The following is a 19,784-nucleotide window of genomic DNA, read 5'->3' as shown; positions in this document are numbered from 1 at the left end:
GAGCCGGGCAAACTGAATTGCGTAACCGAGTCGAATGGTCTGGTGCAGCCAGCGTGATGCGTTGGGAAGCGAAAGCCACGCTTCCCAGCTCTGCGCTAGGGGCACCAAAGGGATGAGTATTTTGGACGCGTCAGCTCGTCATGCACCTCTGGAAAAAACGGGACCGGGGGGATGCGAGGCCGCGAACGGCGTGCTGCCCCCAGGAACCAGTCATCCAACCGTGAAGGCTGTGGGGAGGATGGAGGGTTCCAATCCAACCCCACGCTCACGGCGGCCCGGGAAAGCATGTCAGACATCTGAGCGTCGGCCTCAGCCTGGGCCTGCTGGCCCGAAGGCGGCAGTCCAGGGGAGTCCTCGGCATCAGACATCACACTCTCCGACGCAGCGGCGAGCTCATCTGCTTCGGGCTCAGGAGGATAGACAGCCAGGCCGTGAGGCGAGCCACTATCGCCGCGAGCGTGGACGGGGACCAGCGAGCGTGTCGGGGAACGGGAGGTTCGTGGGGGCTACCCGGCGAAACTGCATCCGCTGCCGCCCCCAAATCGCCCCCAGCGCCAACCGCATCGTCCTCAATCCCGTGGGAAGAAGGAGCAATGCGGGGTGGCTTGCTTTCTGTTGAAAGCAAGCCGCGACCGCAACGTGGTCATGGTCATGTTTTCGCAGTGAGAACATGAACCATCCACAAATGCCGCCTCGGTGTGATCGCGGCCCAAACACACGAGACAGTGCCTGTGGCCGACTGAAGCGGAGAGGCTTCTACCGCATCCAGGAACGACACAGGGGTGGAAGGGCATCTTGAAAAAGACGCGTCCTTAAAAGGATGTGCAACGCCGCTGTGTTTGCTCTTTTAGAGGAATTTACTCTTTTAAAGGAAATTGCTCTTTTAATACACAGTGTGTGTGTGTCTGCGCTGTTGAAGCGCTCAGGGGCAACAATGCATGCCGTGCAAAGTAGGAGAAAGCCGCTGTTGTGCGCCGTCAAATCCAACAGCAAGCAGATCGTCAGAGATACAGGAGTTCAGGGTGTGTATTCTCGCAGCAGACTGCAAACAGACCATCGGCTCCGAAGAAATTTTCTGAATGAACTCCTGTATTTGCGCCGCTTAAATACCCGTATGTCCGGGGGCGGGACATGCAAATACCGGCTGCCAACTCTCATTGGCCTTTTTTCATAGATCAGAGGTGGATATCGGCGCTCAAGAGAGACCCCTAGTGTCGCTTCTCCGACACTTCGTGGAGAGAGCGACAGAAGGGGAATGCAGTGCTCCATATTGAACTATTTTGCCAACATGCGAGTGTGTTTAGAGCAGTTACCGGAGCTTGGATAAATGTGTCAAATCGATTGGGAAAAACTGTAACAAATGACGAGTCTAAAGATTTTTTTTGGGATAAATATTATACCATAAATACTATTGACTGAGCTCAACTTGTATTGGACAAAGGTAATTATTTTATCTACAAAGCAGAACCTCACAAACCCCGGACCCTGCTTTGTAACAACCAGAGCTCTTCTAACAATATAAGCAATGTTAGCAAAAAAAGCTTAACACAGTGGTCCCCAGTGGTCCTATAATCACAGGGGTGTAGATTCCGGTTGGAAACACCCACCCAATATTTATACCATGATAAACGGAAACATGTAAATGTTTCAACCACCCAATGTTCAAGCCAAATCTAGGCCCTTGCATAGACATTTTTATGGAGGTTCACTGGCGAGGCAACAAGAATAAAAAACTGCTTTTGTGAAGAAACAGCACATAACTTAATGAATTGGCCACCTGTCCACTAATATTCAACATGTTTCACATTCAACGATCCTATTGGAATGAACAATGTGTGGAGAGTACTATGATAAAAATGGCTGTTTTTCAAGAGAAGTAACAGATGATTTTGCAACATGTAGGTGTCAATTATGGCACTCTCTGTTCATACAGTGCATCCTTCCTTTGACAGTGATGAATAATGTCTTTATTAAGTTCAACACCTGCATGTGCAGCTTTTGAACAACTCAAGTTAAAGCCATTTTTCCAACCAAACAATTATCAAAAAGTATTATTGCATGTTTTGTTTACATGTACATTGGAGTACTATGTACGTAAATATCATGGTGCACATCAATGCAATGCAATATTACCATCTGATACCATCACAATACCATGTTCTGCCACAGCAGGCAATTTTATTGTTTTGTTTGAAAGGTAGTTGATTTTGAGAAACTTTAAGTAGTGCTGGATGTGCTGTGTGAATAAGTGTTTTATCAATACTTTGTTGTCCGTGTATACATGAATTGCTCCACAAGATATATACTTGTTAAAAGGTAAATTGCTGCTCCTAAAGTCACCAGAATTAAATGCTTCAGTGCCGTTTTTACAAAAGGTTTATCCTGGGGGAGCATGTCCCCAGACCCCCAATAAGGGTACACTGTTTGCTGGACCCGTGCTTCAGACAGTACTGTAAAATGCTGAAAACACCCCTAAAAGTGTGTTGCCTGTTTTATTGAGGCTTCAGCATAGAGATTTCACTTCTGATGTCACCACGTGCAAACTGATATTAATAAACTCACATGGCCATGCCGGGTTGCACATACAGTGCATCAGGAAAGTATTCACAGCACTTCACTATTTCCACATTTTGTTGTGTTACAACCTTATTCCAAAATTGATTAAATTCATTATTTTCCTCAAAATTTCTAAATGTATTAAAAATAAATAATCACATGTACATAGTACAGTATTCACAGCCTTTGCCATGACACTCTAAAATGATCTCAGGTGCATTCTGTTTCCACTGATCATCCTTGAGATGTTTCTACAACTTGACTGGAGTCCACCTGTGGTAAATTCAGTTGATTGGACATGATTTGGAAGGCACACACACTTGTCTATATAAGGTCCCACCGTTAACAGTGCATGTCAGAGCACAAACAAGCCATGAAGTCCAAGGAATTGTCTGTTGACCTCCGAGACAGGATTGTATCAAGGCACAGATCTGGGGAAGGTTTCAGAAAAATTTCTGCAGCATTGAAGGTCGCAATGTGCACAGTGGCCTCCATCATCCGTAAATGAAAGAAGTTTGGAACCACCAGGACTCTTCCTAAAGCTGGCCACCTGGCCAAACTGAACGATCGGGGGAGAGGGCCTTAGTTAGGGAGGTGACCAAGTACCCGATGGTCACTCTGACAGAGCTCCAGCATTTCTCTGTGGAGAGAGGTGAAACTTCCAGAAGAACAACCATCTCTGCAGCACTCCACCAATCAGGCCTGTATGGTAGAGTGGCCAGACAGAAGCCACTCCTCAGTAAAAGGCACATGACAGCCTGTCTGGAGTTTGCCAAAAGGCACCTGAAGGACTCTCAGACCATGAGAAACTAAATTCTGTGGTCTGATGAAACAAAGATTGAACTCTTTGGCCTGAATGACAAACATCATGTCTGGAGGAAACCAGGCACCACTCATCACCTGGCCAATACCATCCCTACAGTGAAGCATGGTGGTGGCAGCATCATGCTGTTGGGATGTTTTTCAGCGGCAGGAACTGGGAGACAAGTCAGGATCGAGGGAAAGATGAATGCAGCAATGTACAGAGACATTCTTGATGAAAACCTACTCCAGAGCACTCTGGACCTCAGACTGGGGTGAAGGTTCATCTTCCAACAGGACAACAACCCTAAACACACAGCCAAGATAAATTTAAGCAATCAAAATTTGCTGGGGCCACCACTGCTAAAAAGCATCTATGCCTTTAGTAAATTCTGGATATATAAGCTAAATGACCATTGCACAAACAATGGTCCATCTCATTTTTTTTTTTAAATACCATGGCAATTTACCTACAATTCATTAAAAGTCTGAGAATAAAAAAAGTACATGCAAGTTCATTCTCTTCAAGAAGTTGCATTACACCAGAACGAGTGTGTGACTTCCTGCTGGATGTGAGGAAGTGAGCCGGCCCAGACTGGCAGGATTAACTTCAGAACTCCCCTGTGGAGCTCCTCTCTCTGTGATAATAGTTGCTTGTGTAATGAAGAGCAGCCTGCTAGACAACAGGTGGTCCTTTTTAAAGAGCCCAGCCACTGCACTCAGGACAAAAAAAAAACAAAAAACTGCCATGCTAAAATGTGTCAGAATCTAATGTTCCGCAGAACGAAAAACCTGTTTTCTTCCTTTTGTTCAGCGCAAGAGATTCAGCCTTGTTAGTCATTGTTCCCCGCATAAACGAGCAACAGTATTTTTTGACACTGAGTCATGGGCGAAGAAAGACTGAAGCTGACTAGTCAGAGAGAGGGGAGGATAAAAAAGGCTTTCTTTCCTTCATTTTGGAGGGTTGAAGCCCATTAAGAGTTTGTGAGTTATGAATGGTTATGAGTCTATGTCTCTCTCTCACACAATGTAGGAGAACCAAAGGAATAGAGAAAAACCTGGCCTTTTTTTAGACTGTCAAGAAGTCTTAATCACACACACAGGCCGAACAGAGGAGATAGTAAAAGGTAAAGAATGAGCGAGAAAGTATGCGACAGAGAGAAACCAATCAACAAATTCGGGACGGAAGTACCTTTTGCTGCAGACAGAATGGCTGGGTGAAGTGGAGTGAATGGGGGTAGGGAGCAGAGTTAATCCTGGGGGCCTCAAAAACATCCCCCTGTACGCTTCTAAAAGCATGAGAATATAGCCATTGACTGCTCAAAAGAGTTCCTTGGGCATTCTAATTTGATATGCTTCTATTTCTTGGAAAAATAACAAACAGTTTTGCCTTAATGGTGGAGAAACATCAACACTATACCGTAAAATTTTGAAAGACTACTCAAGTCTCCTGTATGTAAATACGTAGAGCCAATTGCTGTGGAAAATGTCAATAAAGGACAGACTGACAGTCACTGATGTAGACTAGTTTACTTCACCTGCCTATTAGCCTGCATTCTCAGCTTAATGACCAGAGGGACAAACGGACACTGGTGAGCCATACTTCAGAACAAAGGCCTTAATTCACTTGTATAATCCATTTGTTATTGTCAGGCCAATTTGTTCTCCTTAAGCTACATGTGGGTCCAGGCCTGAGACAAAGGCTGGGGGTAACAATTGACAACTACCCATTTGCTTTGTTACTGTTCAAGTAGGCTACACACCTCCCATGGTGCATTGCAGGCCTTTTTCGGCCTCAGAAAGCCAAAGCAAAAATTAAAAAAGGTTTGGTGGAACACCTGGAGGAGTCAGCTTGGCTTCCCACTTAACGGTTAGAACAGATCGCAGCCCTCACACAGAGCATTCCAACATGTTCCGTGTTTTGACAAGCCTTCACTCAGGCAGTTTTAATTACCGGTCATGATGGAGATGTTGGATTGTGAAAGTGGGTCTAGGTTGAGAGGAACAGAACCACAAGGTACAGCTTTTGCAATGAATACAAGATCCAAACTTGTCTCTTGCACAATGGCCTCATTTTGGTCTTGATTTTCCTATAACGAGTCAGCTTTCGTTTTCTTTGAATGGAAAAAAGCTGCAGTGGAAGTGAATGGTGATTGAGGCTGACATTTTGTCTAACATCTCCTTTTGTGTTCCACATAAGGAAGAAAGTCATAGAGGTTTGGGTCAACATGAGGGCGAGGAAATGACAGAATTTTCAATTTTAGTTGAACTATGCTTTTAGGAGTCCTCCAAATCAGAAACTATTCAGTGTTGTGAATGCAAAATGAGGTGTGCATTGCAGGGGCCTTAATGGAATATTCCAGGTTTAGTATAAGTTAAGCTCAATCAACAGCATTTGTGGCTTAATTGTTGATTACCACAAAATATAACTTTTTTTGTTTGTTTAAAAAAAGCAAAAATTGAGAATGCAGTGAGGCACTTACTTTGGAAGTGAATGGGGCCAATTCTTGGAGGGTTTAAAAGCAGAAATATGAAGTATTTAAGTTTATATAAGCACTTTTTTTTCTGTTAAACCTGGTGTATTATTTGAGCTGTGTAGTTGTTTAAAGAATAGTTTTTACTGCCATTTTAGGGTATACAGCGTTGTGTCATCATGGCAATGAAGTTGTAAAATCAGACAGACCTATAATTTTACAGAGAATAGGTTTGTAGACAATTTTGTTATTTAAATCAGGTTAACATGCATATTGTCTTCTGGCTACACTTTTGAAACAGTGAGCATTTTAATGTTTACATAACAGGCCCTTTTACTTCCATTATAAATGCCTGAATATAACCCAGATTTTTGCCTTGATTTACTTTTCTTTTTAAAGAAAAGGGACAAGTCGAATATCATTATGCCACAAATGCTGTCGACGGAGCTTAACTTGAAGTGAACCCAGAATATTCCTTTAATTTTCCAATAGCAAAAGCTTCAAGGCAAAACAAATCAAAGTGTTCGCATTTAGAAATGGCTTTTGATACCGTTTCAAATTCAATGGTAATTCCGTAACTATGATAAATCCTACATTGTTAGAAATCTCTGAAATCATTTTCATATTTAAACCTTAACAGAAATACAGAGGTCAATAATGAATGAATAATAACATGTGAGCTGACCCACAGCAGCTACGGCTGTCCGTTCAGTGCCTGCCGCTTTGCAATCACATTCACACTTTCTTTAGACGACCATCTCTCCCCACAATCACGTATAATAATCATAGATTATTATAGGTTTTTACTTAACATATTCATACCCCCACTGACATGGTGGCCTTAAATTATTCCATGTCTTTTACACTTGTAGCAGTCAAACAAGCTAGCATTTGACCTTCAGTGCCTTTTGCAGTATGCTAATAACCCTCAGTATTTTAACTTATTGAACATATTTTTGGTATTTCAAGTAAAATAAACAATAATATACATATAATTATAAAGTAAAATAATATAATTGAATCTTTAGATTCAATTATATCGAAATAACCGTGTGATGCACTCATGTCAGGCATTCATTATCTGTGTAATAACATTTTATTTTTCAAAGAGTAGTATTTATCAGACTATTTTAGGACCCCAGGTAATTCACAATGCAAGAGCACAATGAAACATGCATTCTAAGGCTAAACATTTCATTTTCATCAAATTATTAAACTGTATGTACAGGCTGCGGTGAGGGGAAGAGGAATGTTAACAGAAAATGCACATGAATTTAATGCCTAAATTACAATGTACATTTATATAAATGCATAACTGGTGTACAAAGTATATTTACAGTAAATAAACAAAAAATAAAAAAAACAGTTTATCATGAATAATATACATTTTAACACATTTTTCAAATATAAATATTCAGTGACAGAGTATTATAAACCAAAGATACATTAGCACTGCAGTTCCATACATGGAAAAACATAATTGACAACAACAGGGATCAAATTTTGAAAAAAATAAAATAAAATAATAATAATAAAAAAAAGTACAAGGTTTTTCGTTTATGTCAATATGGAAACTCTCCTGCGTCTGTGGGTTGGAACTCGCTAGTTTTTTTCAGCAAGGCAGCTTTGACGGCACTGATCTTCCCATTGAGCTCTGCGAGGCTGTAGCTCTGTGAAAAGATCATTTTCATCAGCCAAGACATTCTCATTTAACACCAGGACCTTCCGATATTTCTCAATGAATACATAAATCCATCAGTAATGGAACTTACCTGCGACATGGAGGTTTTAGGTCGCTTAAGCGAGTAATTCTGGTAGAAAAGAAATCAAAGCATGAAATGAATGCCAATTAATACAAACAATGGACATCAGTCGCCTTTCAACAACATGCCAAAGCATTTATGTCAATATCAGATTAACCAAAAATCTCTGTTATGGCTCTCTATTCACAGAATGGAAAAAGGGCCTTTCAAACTATTTAAGGGAACAATGTGATGGCAGCCAAAACAATACATTTAACCAAGGATGTCAGTAAGTGAGGTGAAACAGAGATGTCCTTCAGCATCACTCAATCACTGCCAACAGACCAGAGCCACCATAGACATGCACTGATTAACAGTATCAAGTGGGAGCCATCAGGATTCTTTTAGTTCCCCAATGGCCCTTTCATTTATTCTGACCACCCCCCACCCCTGGTTACCCATAATTTATATTCATTTTAATCACTCTGTGTGCATATGGACCCATTTGGCAGGGATAGATGATATCTGCCCAGCCCTGGTCATCAGAGTTCAATTAATTAATTTGACTTGCTGAAAGCCGCTCCGCAAACTAAGAAGATCAGCACATTTGACGGCACTCAATGTCCCACTTTATAGGCAATACACAGACATTCCCGGCCCCACATGGAAATCAGCTAGCTTTCAGTCCAGCACTGAACTAAGTGAAGCTGGTGTGAGAAGGCATAGAAATGGTTCAAGAGCACTTACTCAGCTAACTTTGATGGGCTACAATCTGACAGGGTTAACAAAATCTGAAGTGAGGGAAAAAAAATATCACTCATAACAGCTTTTAATGGTTTTGAAGAACTCTTCGGTCGGCTGTCGGGAGCGCAGGAGGAAACGCATAAGTGAGAAGGACAGAGTAACGAAGACGTGCAGTATGGTGTCAAAAATAAACAGAAGCATGGGTACAAGGACATACTCTTACTGCCTTACACAATACAAAACTATTTATATACTCGAGCATGACCCAAGTGCTAGATCTCCTTGTGTCGCTCATTTCGCTAGCTAATATGCACTGATATGTGTGCACCCAAAGTGAGAAACAGCTTAGCGTAATGCTAAAGGTAAACTTGCTAAAAGGGGTCATACATTTTTGGGGGGGTTATTTTTTTTTCCTTGAGGTCCACTTGTAGTGTTTGTAAAGGTTTTTTTTCTTCGAGTCAGAAACAGAAACATTTTTGTATGCCCATTTTCCACCTTCTCTCTAATCCTTTAAATTTAAATTGTGTTTTTGTGCCTCAAAAAACCAGCCCAAACATTTGTTAACTTCCCTTTCATTTACCAGCCTCTTTACAAAGCCTGCATTACATGGTATGCCAAAATGTGCCGCATTAACAGTTTAAGTCACAAAAATCAGATCAAGAACGTTGTTTAAAACTCATTCCCAACGTTGGGATCCTTCTGAAGGATACAAAGACCGGGGTCTAAAGCGATAGTTCACCCAAAATGAAAATGTTCTCATCATTTGCTCCCTCATGCCATGCCAGATGTGTTTGACCATTGAGCTCCAAAAAGCACATAAAGGCAGAATAAAAGTAATCCAAAAGGCTCCAGTGGTTTAATCCACGTCTGCTGAAGCGATCTAATTGGTTTTGGGTGAGAACAGACCAAAATATAACTCTGTTTTCAATATACATCTTGCAATTGCAGTCTCTGGGCACGATAATGATTTAAAAATAAGCGAAGGTCTGCGTTCTGAAAATGTCTCTAGAGAGGAGTCTATTATTAAGCAGCAGGGGGTTTAAAAACAAAGGTTTCAGCCAAAAGTCTTCATCAGTCACCATCCTGTTTTCAAACACTGGAGTCGTTTGGATTATTGTATGCTGTCTTTACATGCTTTTTGGAGCTTCAAAGTTTTAAACACTGTTCACTTGTTTTGTGTGAACCTACACAGCTGAGATACTCTTCTAAAAATCTTAATTTCAGTTCAACAGAAGAAAGGTTATCTACATCTGGGATGGCATGAATGTGAATAAATGAGAGAATTTTTGTGTGAACTAGAAGTCAAAAGTGAAGTCTCAGCTTTGTAATAATATGTTTCTACTCCAAATCGCTGCTGAGATATAATAATTTAAATGTTGGCTGATATAAATCCCTAAAATGTTTTCCTTTTTCATTTAGTGCTTAACTCAGTTACTCAAAATGATAGAGCAGGTCACAAATGCTCTTTATGGACTGAGTTTTAAGTTCTGAAAATTAGTGTGTTGGCATAGTAAATCAAGCTCTTATCTCAAAAGACAGATCCTCATGAGATGACCCCTTTAAAGGGTTAGTTCGCCCACAAAGTGAAGATTTTTATAAGCATATTTCAGCTTATTTTGTCCATACAATGCATGTAAATGGTGCCATCAGGCTGCTTGCTGGTCCAAAAGGCCGCATCTTAAGGCAGCATAAAAGTAATCCACATGACTCCAGTCGATCAATTAATGTCTTCTGTAGCAAACTGATAGGTTTGTGTAAGAAGCAAATCAATAATTAAAATGTTTTTAACCTTAAATTGTTGCTTTCACCCAGCACTGAATTGATGTTTGAAATGAACTAACTCGCTTCCAACTTCTTGCGTGAACACACCACAGCGCTTATATAAATGATGCATCGACTGCTGGCAGGAAGGAATTTTAAGTTAAACGTTTTAATTATCTATTTGTTTCTTAATCAAACCTAACGGTTTGCTACAGAAGACATTAACTGATCGACTGGAGTAATATGGATTACTTTTATGCTGCTTAAATATGCCTTTTGGACTGTCAAACAGCCAGCAGCCTGATGGCACGATTTACATGCATTGTATGGACAAACAGCTGAAATCTGCTTTAAAATATCTTCACTTCAGTTCTTCTGAAGAAGGAAAGTCACACACATCTGGGATGGCTTAAAGGTAAGATTTAGATTTTTGGTTGAACAAACCCTCATAAGACAATATGAAATGGTATAAATGGTAAATGGTCTGCACTTATATAGCGACTTTTTTTTAACCTTAGATGTTACCAAAGAACTTTACATTGTGTCTTAATCACCCATTCACACTCATACACCAATGGCGGCAGAGCTGCCATGCAAGGCACTAGCCTACCATTGGGAGAAACTTGGGGTTCAGTGTCTTGCCCAAGGACACTTCGGCATGTGGAGTCATGTGGGCCGGGAATCGAACCGCCAACCCGCTCTACCACCTGATCCGCCCCTATAAACTACATTTGCTATTGAGGAAGTTAGGGCATGACATATTGAAGGGCTTGACTTTATGTTAAATTGCAAATAGACGTTAGTTCATGTCACTTTCTATTGCTAGTTGGTGGAAGACACTATTTGGGGACATTCTCTTTCAAGAAAGCATTTTAGGGGACAAAAATTTAGAATGGTATTTTAATTCTTTAGATTAAATCCTCAGATTTTAGGCAGATTAAATATAGTTCCAGGAGCTCCAACAACATAACCACCTTCAGTGTTGCCATTTTTTGCAATAACTTTCTAGAATACACACATTGTGCATTAGACAGTGTGATAAATTGTTTGATGTTTTTGATTCGCTAAAGAGAAAAACTCAAGATCCCATTCAAAATCATCCAATGCCTTTTTGTCTGTGTTTATAAGATACTGAGGATGTTGAAGCAGCGTGGAGCTTGCACAACGATACCTCTAACCTCAGACAAATTCAATACCTGGCCATTCACTCCTCCAACAAACCAGAACACAACAAATTCTCTCTTCCTCTTTTGCCACCACTTACTGTGGAGTGGAAGTACTCTGGAGAAAGACCCTCGAGCTCCAGAATTCGATCTTCAAGTTTCTTGAGCCGCTGATAAACGCTTTGAGGAACTGGACCTGCAAAGTGTCAAGTACAGTAGAATTACACAACAATCAAAACATCCTTAGGCCTGATTATGAAAAAAAAAAGACCATTCAATTTTTGTCTAAACAATCCAAGAAAGATATCAATTTGTGTGTTGATCCTGCCAACCTGCTGAAAGTTTAAGGTGAGCTTCCATGTTTTGGAGCCTCTCCTCAATGACAGAGTTCCCACAGTCTCTGCTAATGGAGCCCTGCTGCTGGTCACCCAGCTCAGCATGCACTCCTCTGGTCTGGGGTCCATATGTATTTACCACACGTGTCACTATAATAGAAAACAAACACCAATTAATAGTCCACAATTGAACCAGTCACCTATTTTTTTTAAATCTAGCATGTAATAGGCACAATAAATTTAATAAAGTAAGGATAAGTCTAACCAGAACATATAGAGTATATAGAAATGTATGTGTAGATAGAATAGGGGGTACAATGGAAAGATGGATAAAATGCAATAAATGTGTGCCTAACCTTTGACATGACTCTTGAAACCAGGATATGGAGTGAAGACTGCATCAGTTCTTGCACAACTGTCCTCTAAAAAAATAAATAAATCATACATATATTTTTTTTAAATCATTGACTAGCATAACGTCTGTTTTAAGCTGAAGAAGAATTGAAGAATTAATCATACCCGTACACGCTACCTGACAAAAGTTTGGACACACTTGACTTATGTATGATTTCTCATGCATGTTTGTAATAATCTAATGTCTTCTGTTGAAATGTTTGGAATTAGTTTTGTAGACATTTGTAAATTGTACCCATGTATGAATTTCTTTACAAAACAAACACATAATTTTTTTACTATTTTTTATTCTTTATTTTAAATATTAAACATAAAAGTACTTTAAGTAGTACAAAAAAGCAGCCAACATTCAATGTAACTCCAATATGGTCTAAAAGCATCCCAGGATGAGGTTGGGTGAGAAATTGCAGAGCTATAATTTAGACAAAGGACGGCTAAACAGCCTAAAATAAATATAAAATAACTTTGATGACTTAAATATTATTCTAAAATGTGGAATATAGCAATAGACCTTATTCACAGCAGCACCATCTTTGACGGGAATGTTAACAAGGCTGTGAGGAATAGACCTACTGTCTCTTTTTGTTGGACTATACTGCAGATTAAAGTGTTTTCTGATCATTCCATGGACAAAACATTGATAAAATAATAAGAATAAGAAAAACAGACAGTGAAAAACTCCCTCTCAGAGAGAGAGATATAAAGCAGATCAAAGTTCTTGTGTGGGTTTGATTACATTTGAATTTTTGACAGTTAGAGTTTGAAATAACGAGAATTCCGTTTGCCCATTTGAAAACTCAGACAATGCAAGTCTATGCGATTTGTATTATTTTTGATCGCCTGATGTGCTAAACAGTAAGTCTGGACAGTTAGAAAAGACATGCTGCACTATTCCAGAACAGTCTGAAGGTCTGTGTCAAGTTTGGTGGATGTAGCTTTAAAACTCAAGCCCATCTCCCACCCTCCAGACGGTTCGAGCCAGAGCTGGGTGTATTTGGAGGATTCAGTCTCAGAATGACGGGTGCATTCTGACCTCTAGCTAGTGTAAATCAGCACTCTCATAAACATTGGCAACTGATGTGCAGTATACCCCCACCCATCCCCAAATACCACCAGTGGCCTCCCATTCTCACCCTGATTGCAGTCGATCACGTTGCAAAACTCCCTCACATTGTTTTCATTGATCTCCAGCTGTTTGCGCTCTATAAATGCAGATATCCTACGTTCAATCTGAGAAAATGAGTGAGACAGAGAGGGGACAATGAGGGTTGGATTGATGAGCTATTGAAAAAAAAAAATCAATCCACTTTTTGCTGTTTAGAAATAATGATGAATACTAGGCCATACGGGCTGCATGACTGACAAGCGAGGGCAGTGGACACAATTATTCCAAAAATCAAAACATATTTCCACATGCAACCAATTCAGATAGTTGGATTTGCTTTGTTTTGTTTTTTTATTATAGTGACTGTAAATAAAGAAGCAATAAAAAATGAGGGCCTCCTTGTCCTTTGCCCACATGCAATTTCAGCGTGTAATGAACATCCACTTCATAATGCTGGAAGGACCAGGACCTCTCAAAGTGGATGGCTATTTGTTTCTCTCTGAAGGAAAGCAGGCACTGAAGGATCTTTCCATTCAGTGTGTGAACCATCTGTGTCCATAGATAGTAATTCACAAACATTATGACTAACCAACAGGGACAGATTACATGCAAATATAAACAGCAACCACCAGACAATTAAATGTAACTCTGTTTGGGAAAAGAGGTACTTGAACACATGCACAAATTGAAGGATGGTTGCAAAAAACTATTGGTGAATATAAATAATACTAATAACTGAATGGAAATAAATTATACAGCTTAATGCCTTTATCCGTGGCAGCAAAAAATAAAACGAAATTAAATTACTAAACTGCTTGAGGCAAATATACAGTTGAAGTCAGAAGTTCAAATACAACTAGGTTGAAGTCATTCAAACGAATTTAACCACTCCACAGATTTAATATTAACAAACTATATTTTTGGCAAGTCGTATAGGACATCTAGTTTGTGCATGATACAAGTAATTTTTCAAACAATTGTTAACAGACCAATTGTTTCACTTTTAACTGACTATATCACAATTCCAGTGGGTCAGAAGTTTACGTATAAGTTAACTGTGCCTTTAAACAGCTTGAAAAATTCCAGAAAACGATGTCAAGCCTTTAGACAATTAGCTTCTGATTAGAGGTGTACCTGTGGATGTATTTTAAGGCCTACCTTCAAACTCATTGCATCTTTGCTTGACATCATGGGAAAATCAAAAGAAATCAGCCAAGACCTCAGAAAAGAAATTGTGGACTTCAACAAGTCTGGTTCATCCTTGGGAGCAATTCCCAAATGTGTGAAGGTACCACGTTAATCTGTACAAACTATAGTATGCAAGTATAAACACCATGGGATCATGCAGACATCATATCGCTCAGGAAAGAGACGCATTCTGTCTCTTAGAGATGAACGTAGTTTGGTGTGAAAAGTGCAAATCCATTCCAGAACAACAGCAAAGGACCATGTGAAGATTCTGGAGGAAACAGGTTGACAAGTCTCTATATCTACACTAAAACAAGTCCTATATCGACATAACCTGATAGGCTGCTCAGCAAGGAAGAAGCCACTGCTCCAAAACCACCATAAAAAAAAAGCCATATTACAGTTCGCAAATGCACATGGACACAAAGATCATACTTTTTTGGAGAAATGCCCTCTGGTCTGATGAAACAAAAATTTAACTGTTTGGCCATAACGACCATCATTATGTTTGGAAGGAAAAGGGTGAGGCTTGCAAGCCAAAGAACACATTCCAACCGTGAAGCATGAGGGTGGCAGCATCATATTGTGGAGGTGCTTTGCAGCAGGAGGGACTGGTGCACTTCACAAAATAGATGGCATCATGAAGGAATATTATTTGTATACATCAAAGCAACATCAAAAGACATCAGCCAGGAAGTTAAAGCTTGTCTTTTGGTCAATTGGTCTTCCAATTGGACAATGACCCCAAGCATACCTCAAGTTGTGGCAAAATTGCTTAAGGACAACAAAGTCAAGGTATTGGAGTGGCCATAACAAAGCCCTGACCTCAATCCAATAGAACATTTGTGAGCAGAACTGAAAAAGTGTTTGTGAGCAAGGAGGCCAACAAAACATTCATAGTTACACCAGTTCTGTCTAGAGGAATGGGCCAAAATTCCAGCAATTTATTGTGAGAAGCTTGTGGAAAGCTACCCAAAAAAGTTTGACTAAAACTAAACAATTTAAAGGCAATGATACCAAATACTAACAAATTGTATGTAAACTTCTGACCCACTGGGAATGTGATGAAAGAAATGAAAGCTGAAATAAATAATTCTCTACTATTATTCTGACATTTCACAATTTTAAAATAGTGATCCTAACTGAACTAAGACAGGGAATGTTTAAATGTCAGGAATTGTGAAAAACGTATGTGAATAAGGTGCATGTAAACTTCTGACTTCAACTGTATCTATACACGCAGATATTTACAGTATAAATTGTATATTCTGGTTTATATATTTCACAGCACAGATAACAAAATATCAAACCAAGTAAGATCTTCAAACAAATGATGCTGGACATTTTCTCTGAACTAACTTTCCTTTTCTGAGCCATTTATGCAAGTACATTTAACCAACTTGTCAGAATATAATTTTTACAGGATACAGACATGTTCCACTCACATTTGACAACCAGAAAGTGTCTAAATGCTTTGTCCTGATATTGAACAGCGCAATTATTGTTAAACTTTTTGTGAAAGTTTTTACTTAAAAAGGTGCTTGTGCTTTCTTTTAAATAAATTACACTTGGTTTGATATTTTCTCATCTAATTCAATCCAATGCATTTTTACACAGTAAGGTTAGTAAGAGATTTGATCAGACTAAAACATGTTAACACGTATATTGTTTACATCTTTAGGCTATACTTTTGAAACGGTGTCTACTTCAGTGTTTGTGGACTGGTCTCATTCACATCCATTGTAAGTGCCTTACTTTTGAGTTTTTCTTTTTTCAAACAAACAAGGTGCAAATTGAAATTATAATTTTTTGTGGAAATCAACATTTTGAGACAAATTCTGTAGATTGAGCTGAACTCACACTGAACCCGGAATATTCCTTTAAGTATGGTTTGAGGGTCAAAATAATTTTTTCGTGCCACTGTACACTATTTTTTGTAGTGCCATATTTGTTGTGTTTTACCTCAGATTTACCAGCCTTGATCTGAACATTGTCATCAGTCTGAGTCTTGTTTTGATCCTCATGGACAATATTGTGTTGAGATATAGGAGGAACTTGTTGCGAGTCAACCAAAATCTGCTCAGATGTTTCTGCTGTTTCTCTCCTGGAGGCCAGCCTGCTTTCACTGTTGCCTGGGCTAGGGTGGACTTCAGACTCCACTATGTGCTTTAGGGTTACAGAGATTGACTGAAAGAAATAGAAAGGTAATAATAAATCAAAAGGGACCACAGATGGTTCTTATGTCCCATGGTCTGTCATTCAAGTTTCAGTGTATTTGTAACTATAATGACAACGGACCTTTTAAATGAATAATATGGAATAATGTACAGTCAGCCAGTTATTAATAAAAAAATAAACCCTGTGTGGAGGATTTGGTGCTTATTTTGTGATAATTATTACCTGACTGTACTTATCTTTATAAAAAAAACAGAAAACAAACATTGATTCAAGTTGTACACTCAAACCCACACAATGTCACGGCTGACCAATAAGAATGCATATGATACCACACTATAAACCCTAAATGTTGTCATTACCGGAAAGATCAAGTTTTTCATAAAAATCCATAGACTTACTATTTCCAGTGTTAACAAACTTCTGAGTACAAAAATTAGGCTATGGGGAATACCCACAATGCCTTGGGCTTGAATTATATAATGCTTCCTAGGCAAAAAGGAACAAATGGAACCATTTAATAGTTAAGAATTCATAGAGGTTTTAGCTCTTTTGTAGTAGTATTTATGTTGTTTTGTTGCAATATATTGTTTTGTGTGATGACAACATTAGGGTGAACTGTGTCTCTTTAGGTCAAGTTGGACCCTGTTCACAATATATCAGGTCTCCTTGTCCATGTGCAACTTAAGTACAGGCATATAGGCATTACTGTGGAGAAATAAGATTAGTTGATGATTTACCTAGAATCAGTTATAATCTTCAGTATTTAAGATGTGTTATTGTATGACCTAAATTCAACACATTCATTTAAAATTTTGTTGAAAAAAAAAAAAACATCTAAAAAGGATAGTTCCCCCAAAAATACAATTCTCTCACTTTCTTCTGCAAAACACAAATGAAGATTTTTAAAAGAATATGTCTTTGCTCTTTTGGTCCTTGCAATGTAAGTGAATGGTAGCCAGAACTCAAAAGGTCCAAAAAGCACATGAAGACAGCATTAAAGTAATCCAAATGACTCCAGTGGTTAAATCCATGTCTTCTGAAGAGATATGATAGGTGTGGTTGAGAAACAGATCAATATGTAAGTCCTTTTTTTTTTTACTCCACATTCAATTTCACATTATTTTTCATTCATTTTTGTTGAATTACATTTTCTACGCATATAGACACCTACTGGGCAAGGAGGAGAAATTATAGTTAAAATTACTTACATTTTTTTCTTCTTCTCACCCACACTTATATCACTTCAGAAGACATGGATTTAACCACTGGAGTCTTATTGATTACTTTTATGCTGCCTTTGTGTTTTTTGGACCTTTTGAGTTCTGGCCACCATTCAATTTCATAGTATCTGCGATATTCTTCTAAAATCTTTGTGTTCAACAGAAGAAAGTAATACACATCTGGGATGGCATACACGTGAGTATGGAGCATTTCAAGGACTATTTGTCGGTTTAAGGAAGTGACGTCTTTGTTTCTTGAACATTTCCTACTAGTTGGCAAACTCTGCGCTTCATTCATTGTGATTTTAACACGATTAACGTTAATAATAATAATGTTAACACGATTGTCATCAAATATATTTGACTAAAATGAATGCCATGTTGTCTGGTGACTGGACGCTCCCTGGACGCCTGGAACTAAAGGAAATTAAAATGTTTAAATCTACGAAAAGCATTGTAGCAGAAAAAAAAAAAGAAGTCCTTACCTTGTCCGCAGAGTCACACGGACAGCTTCACTGGACAGCTTGATTTTAATAGGAGCGATCAGATATTCCCGATCTTTCCTCTGAGGAAATTATTGTGAGCATCTAAACTACGATAAAATGTATTTGCCTCTCTCGTGTAGATGCTCAGTATCAACAACAAATCTGGATAAGTCACTTCAGGTAAATATTTGATGTTCTTTGAGAAAATATGTGATCTCATAGTCTTATTTAAAGGATCCAGTAATGATACCGGAAATGCTCCCAGGCCAATTCATTCTAATTACTTTGTTATTGTTTACATCCTTGAAATTATCTATGTGATGAATTTTCATATTTGGGTGAACTATCCCTTTAAACAGCAAATCTGAGTTAAGTCAACTTGCATCTATTTACCTTAACATAAAGATGAAGTATGTCAATTTTTCTGTTTTAAAATACTTTCCATCCCAGCTTAATATGCAGAGACAACTAGTAAGCCATTAATTGGATAATTTTATCAAAAACTGTAAGCACTGTCCTTCAGATGTTCTTTGAAAATGTTTTGTATGACCCGCTTAGTCCCGCCCTAAAAACGTTCCTCAATTAATGGCATGAGTTGGGGTGGGACTGTGTTTGTCTGACCAATGGCTGACAGGGAGGGGGCATATTCAGAAAGCAGTTGTGAAAACAAAGTTTCTTTTTAAATTCTGTTTGTTGGCACAGAAATTAGATACTTCCTCTTTAAATATTTATATTTCATTCTATACAAACACCAAGTTAAGTGAACTTAATTACACAAGTTTAGAGATGCCATTACTGCAGTTGAGTGGAGTCAACTTATTAGGGTTGTCAGTGCAGTCTCCATTAGCTTATTTGGTTTACATGGACTAAATTATAATTCTCAATGAACTAGTAAGAAGTTAATTTACCTGTAGCTTGGAAATGTGCTGTTGTAAACAGGAGTACACATTTGATGGCTGAAGCTCAGAGATGTTCACATTGCTTGCACTGGCACTTATGCCCAGCAACCTATCACACACTTTAAGCTGGGAAACAATACACAAGTTATCGATTACTGTTTTCTAATGACAGACATGTCCCTGAATTTATTCACTAGTCATTTGGCTTTGTTTTTCCTCTCTCTAGAAACAGTATTTTGAAGGGAAGTCCACAAAGGAAAAAATAAGGCTTTTTTTTAATTATTATTTTTACTGCAGATAAATAAGAACAAGACATATTTAGGTTTGTTACCCATACTCGTTTTAAAAGACTTCAATAACATTTCATCGGCACATTGTGGTAATACGAGTTTTATAAACGCTGCTGTAAAGCAAGTGGATGTTATTTACACAAACCTTTGAGCCGAACTCAGCGAGAGACTCGATAATAGAGAAGAATGAGTCTTTGAACGCATCCCGGTGCATTGTACAATGGGATATCTGGCTGCAGATTTGCTGTTGTTTACTACCAGCACACGTATCGAGTCTCTCTCCGTTCGCCGCCATTGTACTTCCTCTTCAGGCGGCAGCGGCTTCTGCTGATTGGAGAGAAGCGCTCCTGTATATCAAAACGTCACTTCCTGTATCAGGCTCACTCGTTGCAATACTACTGGATTTTATAAGTTTGAAAATGCACATTT

General features: G+C 38.9%; 1 protein-coding gene across 1 annotated transcript; it reads right to left on the bottom strand.

The window, feature by feature from the left end:
* Positions 1 to 6,918: 6,918 nt before the first annotated feature.
* LOC127662589 (MAP3K12-binding inhibitory protein 1-like) lies at positions 6,919 to 19,660 on the bottom strand. The gene is made up of 9 exons (XM_052153846.1): positions 19,501 to 19,660; positions 19,075 to 19,191; positions 16,246 to 16,470; positions 13,124 to 13,220; positions 11,933 to 11,998; positions 11,574 to 11,726; positions 11,343 to 11,437; positions 7,604 to 7,642; positions 6,919 to 7,501 (listed from the first exon to the last, which is right to left on the bottom strand). The coding sequence occupies exons 1-9, from the start codon at positions 19,648 to 19,650 to the stop codon at positions 7,394 to 7,396; spliced, it is 1,050 nt and encodes a 349-aa protein (XP_052009806.1). The 5' UTR covers positions 19,651 to 19,660; the 3' UTR covers positions 6,919 to 7,393.
* Between the last annotated feature and the right edge of the window lie 124 nt (positions 19,661 to 19,784).

This window comes from Xyrauchen texanus, chromosome 22, assembly GCF_025860055.1.
Source record: "Xyrauchen texanus isolate HMW12.3.18 chromosome 22, RBS_HiC_50CHRs, whole genome shotgun sequence".
NCBI classification, from domain to species: domain Eukaryota; kingdom Metazoa; phylum Chordata; class Actinopteri; order Cypriniformes; family Catostomidae; genus Xyrauchen; species Xyrauchen texanus.
Note: the sequence above shows the minus strand (reverse complement) of the source record. Positions and strands in the feature narration are given on the sequence as shown.

What these genes read in the sequence shown, in the direction of transcription:
- LOC127662589 (XM_052153846.1), bottom strand. Translation starts at nt 19,650, where the DNA reads ATGGCGGCGAACGGAGAGAGACTCGATACGTGTGCTGGTAGTAAACAA. An exon ending in TTTCAAGAGTCATGTCAAAG is followed by an intron (nt 11,727 to 11,932) that starts GTTAGGCACACA and finishes TTTCTATTATAG; the next exon opens with TGACACGTGTGGTAAATACA. An exon ending in CTAAAACCTCCATGTCGCAG is followed by an intron (nt 7,502 to 7,603) that starts GTAAGTTCCATT and finishes ATCTTTTCACAG; the next exon opens with AGCTACAGCCTCGCAGAGCT.